Below are 16,736 nucleotides of genomic sequence, written 5' to 3'. Positions count from 1 at the left end.
AGGAGAGTAGAAGGGGAATATTGTGATACGTAGGGAAGGGGAGGAAAGGGGGGGATAGAGGGATGTGAAGGAAACAAAGTACTGTGATGTGAGAATTTTGTATCTTTGAAATTTGGAACTTATTACGAATTTGGGAAGAAGGGATGTGGAATATGGGATGGTAGTTATAGATTTTGACTTGATGAGCTTGGAGGGGGTTTTGGGAAGATGGAGGGATAGATGAATGGAAGGGTGGAAGGGTATATGAATAGAAGGAGAGAAGGAGAGAAGGATGGTGAAGAATGAGGAATATGAATGGTATGAAGTTGGCAAAGTATGTGGCTGGGTTTAGCTTGACTTGACTTGGCTGGGAAGAGATGGGGGTTTAGGTATGAAGGGAGTATGATGGAAGTTTGAGGTTTGAATTTTGAAGTTTGAATTTTGAAGAATAGATCGGAGATTAAGGGACGATTGGGGAGACAGGATAGAGATGAGTGATATGTTTAGCTTTGAGAGAAAAATATAGAGTTAGCAAGTCGAGTGCATGCGAGAAGCAGATTTGAATATTGAGGGATAGCTGGGGAGATTGGAGTAAGTGGATCAGTAATTATATAAGAGGATTTACAAAAGAGAAGTGGGAGAAGTAAAAAAGGAGGTCGAAGATACGCTAATCGAGAACGAGGAGTTGAATGCCTGGGAATGACGGCAAGTGCGGAGTTCTTGTGTGGTAGATGGGGAGGAGCACGGGTTGGAGTGATGATGGATGCGGAATTGAGTGTGAATAATAAGGTTGATGTAGTAGAAAGTTTGTGGTGGGAATCTTGATCCTTGATTTATTCTATGGAGATGCGAGGGGAAGGGTGTGCTTCCATTTGGAGAAGGATAGGTGATATGGAAGCGTTGAGGTTGAGATGTAAGATGAATGTGTGTGCGAGAAGCCAGTGAAGCGGACGGAGATTTTATAAAATAAGGGGAAATTTGGGGGTGAGTAGGTATTTGATACTCTGATGTATGCGGAAGAGCTTAGGATGTTCAAAAGTGTGGGCGGACTGCTGTTTCATAATCGAAAATCTTAGAACGTTCAGTTCTTTCTAGATGTTGAAAGTAGTTCGAGTATCAAAATGGTGTGAGATGTTGAAGTACTATTTCCAGAATCTCAAAATTAGAATCTACAAATGTTAATGGATTGTAGTCCGGGCTATCAGAAACACTGGCTCACCTTGAGGTAACAGTAACAAACAGTGTAATAACTTCATTGTATCCTGGAAAAATAGTACACATAACCGAATACACATGAAGTTTCACCATAGTAGAGCGAATATGAGTTTGCATTGCTATTTATTGATTATTGTACATATTAATCTTGGGCTATGTTGGGAAGCCAAAGCTAGTCATCTTCTTTGACGCGAGCCAACTCTTGATATCTTCATGATATGGAAAAATAACTAGAAAAGGTACAATTTGTTATGTTGAAGAGACAGGAAATGATTCTGAATCATGGTTATCCTCCATGCAAACCTTGTTTTGTGTATGTCCAGCGCCATGATTTACATGCCATTACAAGAATTTTCAAAATGAGCATTCTCAATCTAGACTAGCCTCATCGTCTTCATCATCTTCTTCATCTTCTTCTTCATCATCTTCTTCATCATCGTCTTCATCATCGTCTTCATCATCGTCTTCGCCATCGTCTTCATCGTTAATGTAGTGGCCAAAATCATCTATATCTAAAAGATCCTCGTAATCATAAAAATAATCGTCGCTATCGGTATCCTCAGCACTATCATCACTATAGGTTTCGTATCCTCTGTCCTCTGACTCTCTCATAACGGTGGCCCAAATCTCGTCCATGGTTATGAATTCGTCTCCCGCTGGCATACACTTCTTGATGACACGGTGTTGTAGTACTTCGCCCAGAGAACTTCCCCGAGTTCCAGTATATGATGCGGAAAGCTTTATTGGATAAGTCGGGTCTTCTTCTTCAATATTCCAGCCCTCATGCCAAACACCAGTGAAATAACAAGACTTGAGCTTCAAATTAGTTTCAAGTGTATTGAAAACATTACCCCAACCAGGACAATTACTCGTCATCATCGTTGTATCAAGTGACAAATGTTCTAGTGTACCCGCATGCTTTTGAAGAAACTCTGAGAAAAATTCTTTGGTGCACGAGAAATGACGAAGGTCAAGACTGCGTAGCTTTGGAAAATTACCAGTGCCTCTGACTACCGCCTCCAAAGGGATTGGCGTCATTGATCTTTCTTCAGGTTCTCCCAAATCGATACGAAGACTCTCGAGGTTTGAGGCGAGAGATAATAATTGTGTAAGGCGAGGAACAAGTCCATTGATGCGGGCGTTCCATTCTTCAAAGCTGACTTTGATGGTAATGTCGATATGCTGAACATGCAGCAAGGCAGAAAGAGCCACATCGGCACTGCTCATTGGCGTCGCGCCGAAGAATGCCAAAGGTAGAGCTGTGGCTCTAAAAGTCGTCAATTTTACGCCAGCGAGGCTAGCAGCAAGAAATAGCGCGTGTAACCTCCCGTACTTAAAGGCTGTATTGCTCTGGCTCGACTCAAGGCTGAACATCTCCTTACAAAGATATGCCTTGCGGTCGTAAGAGTGTATGAATTGATCAGATGGTAATCCGGCGTCATCCAAGACGATCTTGTTGAAGTTTGGGAAGTTTGGGACAGCTAGTGCGAAGGCAACGATATTATATTCTAACGCTTTCAAGTAGACCTCACGCCGGCGAATGTGGTTGTACAGCTCATACCCCTTGTCCAAGTCTTCTTCGTCGAAGGGAGGCATAGGTTTCAGCTCCTCGACTATACAATTGATGTAATCGTCCTTACAAAGGGTTCGCAAGGTCCGTGGCTCATACGATATACTTCTGACATGCTTCGAAAGATTTGGTTGCTTTGATACATTCAACAAGTTATTGAAACTTTTCTCTGTGAATTTGACATGCAAATCTTGAACGAGGTTTTTGGACGCGACCTCAGCACAAACTTTGTTCGCCAATCGAAAATTGGTCAAGTCCTCGTGGGAAAGAGATTCGCAGACAATGACAAGAAGTTCCGTAGCTAAGACATCCGTAATTGACTTGCCGATATAGAGTGTTGGGGTTGCCATGGTGAGAGAAGATATAGATCGAATATTTGGTAATGCGGAGGATTTTTTCCGTATGTGTAAAGGCTTGAGAAGAGGTAAGATAAAGAAACCCTTTTATTCCTTACAGCTTGGAAGGATGCGGAGGCTCAAACGCAACTCCCGACCCTCTGTTGAATAAGTTTGTGGAGGTGTCGATGTTTAAGAACTTGAAGATTTTCCAAGCAGCTTTATATTTATTCGTGCGAGTAAAAAAATGCTACGGCCGCGCGATACTTCGAAGTGAATTTTCGCGAAACCACGCGTAATTTCATTTGAAATTGCTATTGGCGTACCATAGAGAAGAGCATTGAGAATTTCTCTGCCTTTATGAAATTGTGCTTGATTACCCTTTGAGATTCGTTGATTATTCTATGTCAAAATTATTAAATTCTATACTTCAAGTTGGCTCTCCAAGTGATGATCTGTATGAAAGAATCATAACTCACGTTCTCTCTTTATTTGATTTATCGCGCCGTTGTTCCTCTGTTCTTTCTTATCACCCACAGAGTTTGATTTGATTCACTGTTGGCCCGCTCTATGCCATTTTCAATACCCACTGAGTGTCATTTTTCTCTCCTTTCTTGTTTCCATCTTGGAACCTAACTCTTTCGTCACTCCAAAGGTAATAGGGTGCAGGAAGAATATCCGCACTTCTACAATTTTGAATGAGATATCTTAGCACCACCGCATCATCGAGCTTCATCCATCACCAATCACGACCTAAATCACGCCGACAGCCTTCAGCTCGATCTTTTCCTCATGCTCCGGAACATGATATCGTAAAACTTGACACCACGGATAGAGAAGCGAACAGGCAAGTCCACAAGAGTGCGCTCTTGCTAATGTGGCAGATTATCTGGTTCTGCTGAGGAGTATCATGGTGATGGAAGCATAGAATTCTGTCGTGAGACCAATAATTGCCACCATCAAAACAACAATCAGAGAGCACCCAGAAAGTATCGCACAGTTGTACAAGACCGAAAACAGCATACGCTGGCATGATAGTCGAAGAGAAGTCGTCCAAATTGAGACTTTATTCGGAGCAACCTCGGATCAATAAGTTCGCTCCCCCAATCAACCAACCACCATTGAAACTCGTGACTTTCTCACACTCCTGAGTTTATGTTGCAGATCTGATTTGGGTGTTCTTAATCCTTCGATCCTTCCACAAAAGTAACACAGCCAAAAATTGGAAGCACCGAGAAGGGACTTGGAGAAAATCGAAAAATCAAAAATCATACCCCTCGACGATAATTCAATATCAAAACACTCAATCATCATCTCTTCTCGGTTTTTATGAAGATATAGATCTGAGCTCTACGGAATAAGGAATGTCTCAAAGTTGGCAACATCAAATCATGAGATTGAACTTTGGTTCACCTCCGAAAAGTAGGTCTTGGAACCCCTTTTCTGTTCTTAGCGGGCTCAAGATTTGGCATTTTCGCTGTCTGGTGGGAAATGACACTGACTTATAAAGTACTGTGACACAACAGGTATTTACTGCAAGATCATTTTGATATCGCATCTCTCTTTATATCGCGCGCCCTTGGTGACCCTTCAAGAACTACTTAACAACAATCCAACTCATTTGGCAAACAATACCAAAAGTAGTAAGCCCTTATCGTCCTGAATGAATACGTTTATCATTGTTCAGGGCGAAGATGCTCCATGCTGGGTACGGTTGCACTGTGTCAAGAATCTCATACCCATTCTGAGAAGAGACTAAAGCGCCTACCAAGCCGGCCACAATCACAGCATCGAGTTTCATCATTCCACTGATCCGAACTTTAACCTCACACTTTCCAGTAGGTATTTCTTGAATTTTGATAACTGGATATTTGGGAGGCTCTCTCATTGACCCGGTGTCATGCCCTGATCTCCAGTTGTCTCCTTTCCAGACTCCATTTTCATTGAAGGCACAGAAAACTGTAACCCACCCGGATAGAGTTGATCCGCCGCTTAAGTTGTGAATATGAGCAATTTTTGACCAGAAATCAACTCGGGCTATGGCTCCAGGATTTTCGAAGGTTAGTATCATATTTTGGATTACCAGAGTAAGCATCTCCTTCCACTCTATCAATTCTTCGTGAGCTGACCCAAACGACTCAAGCTTGTCCAGTCGGCGAAGAATTTCTTCCCAATCTGATATCTCTCCGAGTAATGTGACTGTAGGTATACCACATTCAAGTTGAAACCTAGCAGGTTAATACACATTATGGTGCCTCATAGGATAAGAGGTTCCAGAAAGTGCCATGACGTACCTGTAATTGAAGTACCTTTTCATGGTACTCATCATTACTGAGCTACATACAATGGTGTCGACATGCGTCGTGGTCGAAAATGCTGGTAAAATCCATGACTGGAAGCTTTTATCCACGATATTTTTCTAATTACAAATTAACGACTGAACCAATTTCTTAACGCGATACAAGAGTGCAGTAAGGTTACACAAACCTGGATCATATCGGCCATGTTAGTAGTGAAAACCGTGAAGTCGAAATGATTATCTTCAACAACTAGCTCCTTTTGTCCTTCATGCGCCACAAAGAAGGAACGCAGTTCCTCAGAATGCTTATTCACATAGAATGAGAATTGAGTCACAATAGCGATCCAAATATCATCAGGACGAAGGATAAGATTACGATGATGGTTATACGCCTCAAGACAGGTATGCACTAAACCGTTCCCAGATGGGAGAATATTGCTCGCGATCTCCTCGGTAAGTGTCGATTGTAGTACAGTACTATTGGATTTTGAAGTGTCCGGTGCCAAATTCTGGAGTAAACCTCGCAAGAACAAACTATCTGGATTTTCGTCCGAGGCTTCGTTCGTGCTGTAATCATTTTGGTGCTGCTCACGCCAATTTGGCCTAAACGCTTCTGCAGCATGCTGCGCGACTTTGATCATTACTGGCATTTTGAAACTTGACGGGTCCTTGGAATCCTCGACTCTGAAAATTTAGATTGATGGAAGATATTCTGTGGCAGCACGAACTTGTCCCTCGTCTATCAGTGTGTTCATATAGAACTGCAGTTCTATTTATCTATCTGACGTCAGCTTGACGATGGTACGTAGCCCCCAAGTATTTTCGAGCTTCCCAAGTTTGTGCATAGAGTAGGGTATCATTGGATGCCCCTCCCCGGCATAAGATGCACTTTGCCTCATACTCACATTCAGCTGACACGAGCGTTTGCGTGCGCAAAGATGCTACATTTTTCAAGGAGACTATCAATGTATCTCATTTTCGAAAAGGTACATACTCCGTAGGAACTTCGGTCGTGGATCCAAATTAAATTGTTGATTTAAGGTAAGCTTTAAGCTCTGCTAGCCAGGTCGTCAAAGTTGATGATTAGTATGTACACCGGGATTAGTACCCAGCCCAGCTAGGCAGCGATAGTTTGATAGTGGGATTCGGTAAAATCGGGCGGGTGGAGATTTTATGGCTCGGCGTCTACGAGAACCCCCACTGTCTGCTAGTATCTACCTATTTTCCTCGTATTCTAATTATCTCAATTTGATAAAAGATTCATGTCCTAGGCATGTACTATCAAACCAGTCTACCAAATTGTTTCTGCGTGAGGCTTTGGATAGTTTTCATCCAAGAATTAAGATGCCGTCGATTTTCCGAAGACCAGATGATATACCATCTTGATGTGGAGGTTTCCCTTCACGTATACCTAGAATTCGGATAAACACGCAAGCAGCCTACACTGTTTTCTGCTTGGAATGTCTTGTTTTGACGGTCTAAAACTCAGATTATGAAGCCGAGTTCTCCTTGCATCAAGAACTCCCAATCGAAATACCCAAGATATTAGACAAAATCGCAATTCCAAATCTGGGGACCGAGTATTCGAGTGACTCTAGCCCGAAAATATCAAAACATGGAATAAATACCAATCGCATTTCGAACAATTCGAGTTCCGATGTAAGAATGGGCGAGTGCCAACGAAATTAGGCTATTTAACGTATATATCACTCTTCTTTGGCTCCGAACCACTAAAGTCTTTCGATCTTATTTCTCTCCTCTTTTCTTCCTCTTCTTCGTTCCATATTCTAATGGTCCCTAATCATCGCAACGATACCTAACCGCTGCTGCCAAAAGGCAACAAGAATCCATGTAATCCTGACAGTTCGTCGTATTCCGAACAACTTATTCTTGAGCAGACGTAGCATAAACTCCTGGAGGGAAGGGACTAGAGCTGCCTGCAGTGGAGTAGTTGTTATAGATATGAAAGATAAAGAGGTTAGAAGAGAAAGAGGGAGACAACAGATCCGTAGTTGGTACCCTACTAGCCTAGTTTCGAGACTAGTGACTTGTTCTCATATTTTCTAAATATGAAAACATGGAACAGCAAGGGTATATATTTTCGATATCAGTCAACTCCGATATCAATTATCCGACTGACTCTGGCCTGGAAGTTTCCAAATCTCCAGATCAAGATTCTTCATACACCGAGTTTCCAAACATAGAAACTTTGTCGTATTCCTCAAAGTGGAATGCCCAAGTACTCATAGCGTTGATTTGATTATCACCTCTCGAGCCTACACACAAAATTAGTCTCATGAATGTCTCATCTAAAGCCCCCCCCCAAGACAGAAAAACTTACTCTTTACTCCCACATGTTGCACGACCTGTTTCCCAAGTGCCAGTCTTTCCATACCCTCGTTTTCCGCATAATCCTCAATCATCAAATCCGTCTGGCCACTTCCCCTTCCCGTCAAATAACTTCTCAATCCATCCACCTGCTCCCTCGGGAAAACCATAGCCTGTGTACAGCATCCTCCACTATTCATCTTCACCACGTCTTTCCCTCTGAATTCCCACCACGGCAAATTGTGTTTCCCAACCATGAAACCCAGAGTTATGAAGGCTGGTACAACCACCACTCCTATAACGAAAATCGTCCAGTTATCCAACCAACCTCCTGTTTTCCTTTTCTCGCCGATTTTGCTTCGTATAAATATAAGAGCGGTAATTGTGCAGAGAGGAGCAGCAAAAAACAATAGAAAGTATCTATGTCGATACCAAAAATCTACCTCTTCGCTCCACGATTGAAACGTTTCTGTATAGAAAAGTCTTAGATATATCCAGTTATAAAATTTATCTCCAGGACTTTGAGAGAGAGACTCGATTTTATTGAGACCAGAAATAGTACGCTGGAACCAGTCATGAGCGAATACAATGTCGTCCTCCATTATTGCTATATAAGGAGCGTGGGTATCGTAGCAGCGGCTTAACGCGTATACATAGTCGCTAGTGTGTTGTTAGTTCTTGGAAGCCGCTAACTAGCTTGGCATTCTGAGTTCCAACGATAAAACTTACAAAACTCCTTTAATCTGCCATTCCTTCTGCTTCATCAATTCCTCTAGCCACTCTCTCCTCTCCCCTCCAACCTCATATCCGCCATAATCATCTACTACCCTCCCCAACCATTCTTCTCCCCATAACGGATGAACACTTGGATCCGTGTCTGCAAATAACAAATAAATCCACACTCTCTTTCTTTCCTCCTCACTTAATCCATCTATCATAGTTCCTAAGGCTGCATCGATGTATTGTCTTCCTTTGTTTCTATCCTGCATGTCGCGCTTGATGGTTACGTATGCTATACACATATCCGGAACCTCTGTATCTCCATCTCCATCCGAGTCTCCGGAAAGATTCGAAGTAGAATTACTGAACAAAGATGTTTGATTTCTCTCGACCAGATCATCTAGAAATGATAAGCCAGAAGATTGGCGTCGATCAGAATAGTCTTTCTCATAGACATGTGTGCTATCGAAAAATGCAGAGTGTGGGTCTCGCCAATAAACATGACGGAAAAACGAAAACAATAAGAGCCAGATGGTGGTGCTGGTTAGGAAATAGAGAAAGGCGCTGCGGCTTGGGATGAGCGCATTAGGGTGTGGGAGAGAAAATTTGCGGAGGGAATTAGAATAATGCATGATATAGAAGAAATGGTGATTGCGTATAATGAAGTGCCAAAAATCTTTACAAGCAGAAGACTCTGGGTGAGAGGAAAGAACTATCCTAATCCTAATTAGTTAGGAACTTCATTCACTCGACGTCTAATTTGCATTTAAACACGAAATCTCAATCATAAGATTGAAGGGCTCGAATCATTCACTTAGGAATTATTGTATAGAACAAACACAAAGTTTGTGATTAATAGATGGGAGAATACATGACAAAGATAACTCAGCCTGATGGTAAGCACTTGCATGGTATTGTGGGTATTTTATGTGTGCAGGATCAAAGGCACAAAATCAGGCGCATAACATTTTACACGGTAAAAACTAGGATATTGACATAAAGGAATCTTGGCGCTTATACCATGTTACATTCGAAAGCATTCGAAGGATGGAAAGTTGGGATTTTCGAAAAGCTGTCGCTGAAAGCTTAAATGAAAATGCCCCAATTTGTTCGTAACCTTGGATGTATTGTTGGTGGCTTGATGCTGTGCATAGCCTCTTTTGTAGGACCGGAGGTTTGCAGTAAAAATTATGTTATTACCCGGTCGTACCTTCAAATGTAGATTTGACTAGAATGTAATCTTGATGAAGGTTTACCAATAGCCAGTAGCCGCTTCTCTTCTTGGGATTATTTACTGGGAGAGGAACTATCTAGTCTCCACTTTGCAAGGCTTCCCGAGGTCATTGCCATTCCTTTCGTCAACAACTCCAATACTCCACAACACTCGAGATGTCCTTCCTGCCTGTATTTGCCAAATTTCTGCCTCATTTGAAGCTCTCGAGTGCTTCCTCGCGGCTCACAGTAACTCATCGATGCTGTACATGAAACGTAATTTTCTACCAAGAATTTCTAAATCTAGTGGTAGAAGTCGCAAGTAATGTCAATGCCAGAACAAGATTCCCAGCGTAATTAGCATTCTATTTACCAGTAAAAGCAAGAATGATATTGTAGTCAAACTGCTGATTGACATTGCTCTACTCAAGGATTGAGAATTAAAGGTGTAGAATCACTAGTGCTAGAAGGGCGGAAGAATCCTGTAGCCATGCGCCTGGTAGTACCAGTTCAACAGTCTCAAGCAGTCATAGATGTACCTCCAACTTCTGACAACGGTCGCGGAACCAGGAATAATTGTTGGAGGCCAGTGAAGCCAAAATACACAAACAGAACTGATATTGATGCAACTTAATATACTCAACACAAGAACAAGAGAGATTAGGAATATCCCCAGAGGAACTTCCGGCGTCCAATGAAGTGGATTGTTTCTCGACTTTTGTTGATTCGTAATGTCTGAAGGTTTTCATGATCGATATCGAAGTATTTTTTTGAGCGCAAAAACCCGTCGCTGCAACAGTAGAAGATGAAGATGGATCTTGAAAGGGACTAGTGGTCGTGTATCCAAAGGCGTGTAGTGACCAGCAGATTCCGTGAACTTCCCCAGAAATTGATCTGAGATACACCGATATTCGGCATTGTCAGTCATATATTGGAATCGATCTGGGCGCTGAAAATGATTATAAGATTGCCTATCGCAAAGCGATTTGGCAAGGTGGGATTGAATTTCTTTGATATCCACATGGGAGCCATATCACGCATTCCTTGATGCGTCTTCTTCGTGTATCGATTCGACCGAGCCAAAAACTCGCTTATGAGAAGTTGAATCTAAGGCAGGGCCATTTCTTCTTCCAAAATAGGGAAGGTTCTCTCAACCCTTGGCAAAGGAATAGAACTTCTTTCAAAACCATTGCGATTATGCATAAATTAGTACATCAGATCTTCGCATTTCCTGTGGAGAAAAGTACCTAAGTCCACCTTTAGATGCGACAGTGTTGCATAAGGTTCCGTACGCTTGATGAATTTCATAAGGGCCATTGGCGGTAAAGCGTAAATGGTAGACACAAGCATAACTAGAATCGGAATTCAAACGAAGGATCAGAATTTGCTACTTCAGGCCCATGCTTAGATCTCGATGTGAAATGAGAACCAGAGAATTTGGAATACCTAAGCCTTAAGCAATAGCCATCGAAACACCATGAAAAGCCATTTTGAAGCTTTTGACAAGCTGTAGCAAGGTTTAACCTGTTGCAGAGATAATAATGAATGAAACCCCCATGTCCGGATGACAAGTCGGAGACTTCTGTGATTCCATCATCGCTAACTGGGCATATCCTGCTGGCTGAGAAAGCGTACTGTGATTGCAAGAGATATGTCTCGAGAGAAGACAGACTGTAGGCCCTTCACCAATACCAGAAACATGTTTTTGTGTATTGTATGCCCACATTTATTGATTCACCCCATACTCAGTCGTGTTACACTCGCGATGACTGGATGCCGTCCTAGCAAAGCACAGAGAACTTTTTGCAGGGCTATGCTTATCGGTGTGTTTGTAATTGATAGCATCGACCCGCCTGTATCAACATACATTCTTAATTAAAGGTGCAAACATTCGTGAACAACACTGTATCGGCCTCCAAGTCGAAGGCTTCAATACATCATCACTGGCTTGACATGTCGTCTGAAACGTTATAACAGTAATGTCTCATAACTTTGGAGACTCAAGCTTTGCCAAGAAGCTTGATGTGCACTTTAACATGATAACCACAATGCTTGATTGAAGTCGATCTGAAGGAGTCGTCGTCAGTCCATGGTGAGCCAAAACAACCCTGTGCAAGCCCCACAATGGCATAGCCCTACGGTTTGGTGGCCTCGAATAGGTAAAACATTCTCACATTGTCTCTAATGATTACGGCCGCAGGATTCTCCATGCAATTGACAAAAACGCACAGACCATATCCTTCCATCATTAGTGGGATCAAGCTGAAGGTCCATCTTCGGTCTTAACCAAATGAGGCTTGCAAGATGTTGAGAGTTGTAACAGCTCAGCTCCGTTAATGGATGATCATTTTGAAGCTGGTGAGTTATATCAGATTGCGTGAGATAGTAAGTATATAATAAGAGGTAGAGTTGGGCCAAGTATCAATACATTTTTCAAATCGTCGTTGTCTTGCATTTTCATTCTATAAAACAATACTGTACTTTTTTTTCCCACTAACACAAGTTACATTACAATCATGGGCATTATAGTCAAACTCATCGGTTCAGGAGTTGGTCTTGTATCAGAAACAATTCATCATCATCGCAACAAGTCCTCACCCACCCTACCACAAGCTTCGTCCAATGGCGAAAGTAGTCGAGCAGCTGCTCAATCCGATCACCAATACAACGACGCCCCTCCTCAATATGTTGAGCTATCCGCAGAAGATGCCGAGAGAATGATGACAAGAGGCCAAGCTGTTCCAGTAAGTGAGAAAGAAAAGCACGAACTCGAAAAGGAATACGAGCATGATGATTCCTCGGACACAGAATCAGAGGAAGGAGACGAGGAAGCTTGGGCTTTGGACGAAGCGGCAGATAAATCTGGCCCAGGCACACCTTCTGAAGAGTCTACACAAGATGCCAATGAGCTCGTCGATGTGTTTGTGCGGAACCATCCACCTCCAGCATATAGTGCTGAGAAACCGAAACTACCTTGTCCGGTCATTCTCCCACAACGCAGACCTAGGGATAAGAAACGTGGTTTCGTCAGAGCATATGCGCCAGTGTTGGAGGACTGCGGGATTGATCAGGCTGCTTTCTTGGATTTCTTGAAAACATTTTACCATGCGAGCAAATCTTCTCCGTGGTTACAAGTCATAAATGCAGCGGCCGGAATTGTAGGATTCGTGCCCGGCCCAATCACGATGGGTGTATCTATTGCTACTCAATTTGCAGTTGGTGTGGCTATGGAGCTACAGTCACGATCAAGGTTGGTTCTTCCTATCTCAGTGTTTTCACAATGAGCTGATGGGTATTCTGCAGGACAAATACCTTCCTCGATAGAATAAACAATGAGTATTTCATGCCTCGTGGTCTTTACTGCTTGATACTTACATACAAGCCCGAATCATCGGAAACTCACTCATCTGTTGATATTACCAAAGCAATTACTTCATCCCTTGATGATACAACCACAGGTTTCAAGAAGACATTGAAGAACATTAAACTATCAAGCGGGACGACATATGGAGAGCTCGAGATGCCGGAAGCAGCACCCTTGATTTTCCCAGCATTGGATCGTATCGCCGATATTGAGGGGAGTGAAACCCCCCAGAAAAGTAACAAATTCAAGGGCAGTGGAAAGTTCGTGACCGATTACTTCGATCGTCGAGCCCAAGCCAAATACGTTAGTTCTCCACTTTCCTCACTTTCCTCATTTCGCCAGCTTCCCCAAGTTTTTTTTTTCGCTTCACCACAAACTCTAAACTAACGAATATAGGCAATGCAAAATCCAACCAGCTCTCTCGCAACGCCTAAACCGCAATTTCTCTCCCGCTACTCTGACCCGAGTCACCCGGCTAGTAGCGGGTCACTCATCTCCCTCATCACTGGCGGTCACATTAATCCGCAAGCGCGAAAAACGGAGCGAAAAGCTGCGAAGGAAGAAAGAAGACAGAACAAAAGAATTAGAAAGGCGAACCAAAGAGGAGAAGTCATTACTCCGGAGACGGGACTTAGGAGAAAGAGAAAGCCCGGACTTGTAAAGAGAATTTTGCAAAAGGTTGGTTTTAGAACATCAAATTTTCCCGCTAGATTTTCCATGGAGTGTATACAAAACTAACTGTTTTTAGGATGTGCTTTACCTCATGGTTGTGAGTTACGACCGGGGGAGTGCGGAATATCAGGCTGGTATTCAAAGTGTCGTGGAGGAAAGGGGGGTTCAATGACATGTGATGTGCTGCAACGAAAATTATACCGGGTAACCATCACTTTACTCTTTGTCATTTTCGACCTGGGGAAAATTCCGGTTGGTCCCCATGCGATGTAAATAATATTCAGGCATCCCTGAATTTCATGACCTGATTTAGTTGATATTCAGATTCTTCTTTCATTGTAAGATATCTCAAACGCTAGCTTAGCGCTGAGCCACGTACGAAGCATGCTACACGCAGTGAAAAGGTCTCAGGGCGCGGTACACCAAGCAGAAAATATGGTTGAGATCAAATCACATGAAGCGCGCAAAGCCTTTGCCAGTTGACAAATGGCTACTGAAATTATCTTAAATGGTACAAATATAGTTGGATCGGTTATATTGGCTAGTGGCAATCATCGCATGGTCGCTGCAGCTCGCGTCCCCTTCCTTTCTTTCTCCCTTTCTTTCAACAGATGTATATTACCTTTCCCTTCTTAATAAGTTTAGGTTCCAGGCTCCATGGATCTCATGGCATATACTATCACTGTTTGACGTGGATCAAGTGTGTATTGTTTTATATACGCTAGTACTGTAAAGAAACTGTATAGGGGCTAAAAGGATTACAATAGCGTAGTCGCTATCGTCGCATCTAGCTCGCGCTTCTATCATATTTGATTTTGGAGAGATTACAAAGTGATGCTAGTGTATACAAGATTGATGAACAAGTTCTCATAACCTTTGCTGTTATTAAAGGCTATGCAAAGCTAGCACTAAGTATAAGGTGTTCGAGGCCTAGCTAGTAGCTCTCATATGGTCACATGATCTTCATTTCGATGCATGTGTTGTAGTCTTCAGGTCAAATAAAGCACAGGACAACGCACGCCAGTCGATGAGTAATGATTGATTCATTGAATGCTATCTGAGTCCATGAGATGTGCCCATCTTTTGGATAGAGAATGGAGGCAGATGTCCAATCTTGAGAAGCAGCAGCGTCCAAATTCAAGCCTAAGACACTGAGAAAAAGTCGAAAAACATTACATATTTGGTTGAATGAACGTGAGCAAGCGAGTTGCTGTACTAAGATTAAAACAAGCAAAATAATACCAGGATCTGTTGAAATCTCAACAGCAAAACCTCCATAGCCTTCCCCAGAAGACTCAGACAAGGTTAATCTATTGACGGTCTGAGAACTTATGATTCGCTCTCATCGACTTCCGCACCTGGAGTAGTCTTCTCGTCTTCATAATGGGGAGTATCGGACGGAGGGGAAGATTTCGTGCCGCGGTTGTGAACGGATATTGTGTTGTATTCATTAACCCCGAATTCAAACATGCCTGAATTACCATACTGGTCGTACATTGTGGCCGTAGGATAAAACCACCAACCAAGTTCCCAAATTCCAAGTGGACCGGACGTCTTCAAGCGAGTAAGACATAGAGAATTTGCATGCTGTCTGATAACAATGTTTTTTGACCAAGCCTTTGGGTGCACCCTTCCATCGGCGTAGTGCGTCAATCCTGTTGTGAAAGAGAGAGTTGTTAATGTCTATCAAATAGTTTGGGCAAAAAGAAAGGAAGGTCGTATTAGATTATAGCGGGAGGTGTAAGTTAAGAAGAAGAAATAGAGAGACTTACCAGCGTTTACAGTCGCCCTTGCCCCCATAGGCCACATGTAGTGTAAGTCTGGACCTGCACGATGATATGCAACGCTGTTGCGCATTCCCACTACGGCAAAACTGTCATTTCTATAGCCACTGCGGTCGGCTCTGATGAACGGGTGAACCCTGCTTCTGAGGAAATAGTTGTCCTGATCCCAGCCGCTACCACTGGCGGTATCTTCTCTCCACCATTCGGAATTGGATAAAGAATATCGGATTTCCTGGTAGCCCCGAAAAGCAATGTAAGAGTCGTTTTCTGGACTGCGGGTTGTGATCACTTTGCCGTTCGGTTGGGCAATGCGTGCTCCAACGCTCTTGACTTCAGCTTTTGTTGTGCTGACCCAATATCGTTTACTTTGGTCCGCCATCAATGGCTGTGTAGGAGGATCTTCAACGTTGGCGACAAATCCGGTACCTGGAGGCATTGTGTGTGAAAATTCATTCTCAACAGAGGTAAACCTCCAAGGGCCGGTGAGCTTCTCGTCAGTGTTGTAAAAGTCAACTAGGTCAATTTTTGCTAGCTCTGCCGCTGTCAACATGTATGGATTGTAGTTGACTGGATTTATTGCCTTGATCAAGACGTTCGCAGCTACTTGCATCTGGCCATTCGCAAATAGAGAAGTACCGGCCTCACTTGTGCGTATACTCAAAGATGTCACCTCCCATTGTACAGACATGACTCACAGTACCACTGGTGTGTATGATCGACTTAAGAAAAGTAGTATGCTGTGTGGCGACAAATCCGATTGCTTAGAATTGGTAAGTTCAAGTGAAATATGCAATGTAAAATGATCAAAAGATTCAAATCTCTTCATAGGCAGATGAAGTATTATATGCACATAATACCACACACCATCAAACACTACCACACTCAACTTTCTCCCCCCGCCTTTCCTTCATTGTTATCGATTTGGATCCTGACAGGTGCATTGGGTGGGTACACATGAATTGTACGAACTTCTCCCCGCTGGAGATTGCCATTGGAGATGTAAAAGAAGCACGGTTACAAACGTCTTTGGCTTTTATCTCATGGCTCTGTACGAGTATGGGGCATCTGAATCCTCGTTATTAATTAGGGCTGTATCATAACAGTAGATTATACGAATTGATCATGCACAATACTCAATACGCTTCGCTTGGTACTGTTCGCATTGTACTTGGCGAGCTGGGTGTTGAAAGAAGGCTAGCTGACTACTTGCCCAGACACAAACACTGCATACAATGAGGTGGGGGTTCGGCATACCCCT

General features: G+C 42.9%; 5 protein-coding genes across 5 annotated transcripts; 1 reads left to right on the top strand and 4 right to left on the bottom strand.

Moving 5' to 3' along the window:
• Window positions 1–1,563: 1,563 nt before the first annotated feature.
• EAE98_009796 (uncharacterized protein) lies at window positions 1,564–3,114 on the bottom strand (the record flags this gene model as incomplete). The annotated part of the gene is made up of 1 exon (XM_038957417.1): window positions 1,564–3,114. The coding sequence occupies one exon, from the start codon at window positions 3,112–3,114 to the stop codon at window positions 1,564–1,566; it is 1,551 nt and encodes a 516-aa protein (XP_038806125.1).
• Window positions 3,115–3,442: 328 nt separating this feature from the next.
• Window positions 3,443–6,048, bottom strand: EAE98_009795 (uncharacterized protein; the record flags this gene model as incomplete). The annotated part of the gene is made up of 4 exons (XM_038957416.1): window positions 3,443–3,501; window positions 3,579–5,327; window positions 5,394–5,518; window positions 5,587–6,048. The coding sequence occupies 3 exons, from the start codon at window positions 6,046–6,048 to the stop codon at window positions 4,751–4,753; spliced, it is 1,164 nt and encodes a 387-aa protein (XP_038806124.1). The 3' UTR covers window positions 3,443–3,501; window positions 3,579–4,750.
• A 1,519-nt stretch (window positions 6,049–7,567) lies between these two features.
• On the bottom strand, window positions 7,568–9,078 carry EAE98_009794 (uncharacterized protein; the record flags this gene model as incomplete). Its single annotated transcript, XM_038957415.1, has 3 exons — window positions 7,568–7,674; window positions 7,740–8,386; window positions 8,456–9,078. The coding sequence occupies 3 exons, from the start codon at window positions 9,076–9,078 to the stop codon at window positions 7,568–7,570; spliced, it is 1,377 nt and encodes a 458-aa protein (XP_038806123.1).
• A 3,096-nt stretch (window positions 9,079–12,174) lies between these two features.
• Window positions 12,175–13,866, top strand: EAE98_009793 (uncharacterized protein; the record flags this gene model as incomplete). The annotated part of the gene is made up of 4 exons (XM_038957414.1): window positions 12,175–12,908; window positions 12,962–13,325; window positions 13,419–13,700; window positions 13,771–13,866. The coding sequence occupies 4 exons, from the start codon at window positions 12,175–12,177 to the stop codon at window positions 13,864–13,866; spliced, it is 1,476 nt and encodes a 491-aa protein (XP_038806122.1).
• Window positions 13,867–15,023: 1,157 nt separating this feature from the next.
• EAE98_009792 (uncharacterized protein) lies at window positions 15,024–16,166 on the bottom strand (the record flags this gene model as incomplete). Its single annotated transcript, XM_038957413.1, has 2 exons — window positions 15,024–15,349; window positions 15,467–16,166. 2 exons carry the CDS (start codon window positions 16,164–16,166, stop codon window positions 15,024–15,026), a joined length of 1,026 nt encoding a protein of 341 aa, XP_038806121.1.
• Window positions 16,167–16,736: the final 570 nt, after the last annotated feature.

Source organism: Botrytis deweyae (assembly GCF_014898535.1).
Source record: "Botrytis deweyae strain B1 chromosome Unknown BDEW_031, whole genome shotgun sequence".
Taxonomy (NCBI): Eukaryota; Fungi; Ascomycota; class Leotiomycetes; order Helotiales; family Sclerotiniaceae; genus Botrytis; species Botrytis deweyae.
This window is presented reverse-complemented; position numbering and strand designations above follow the sequence as displayed.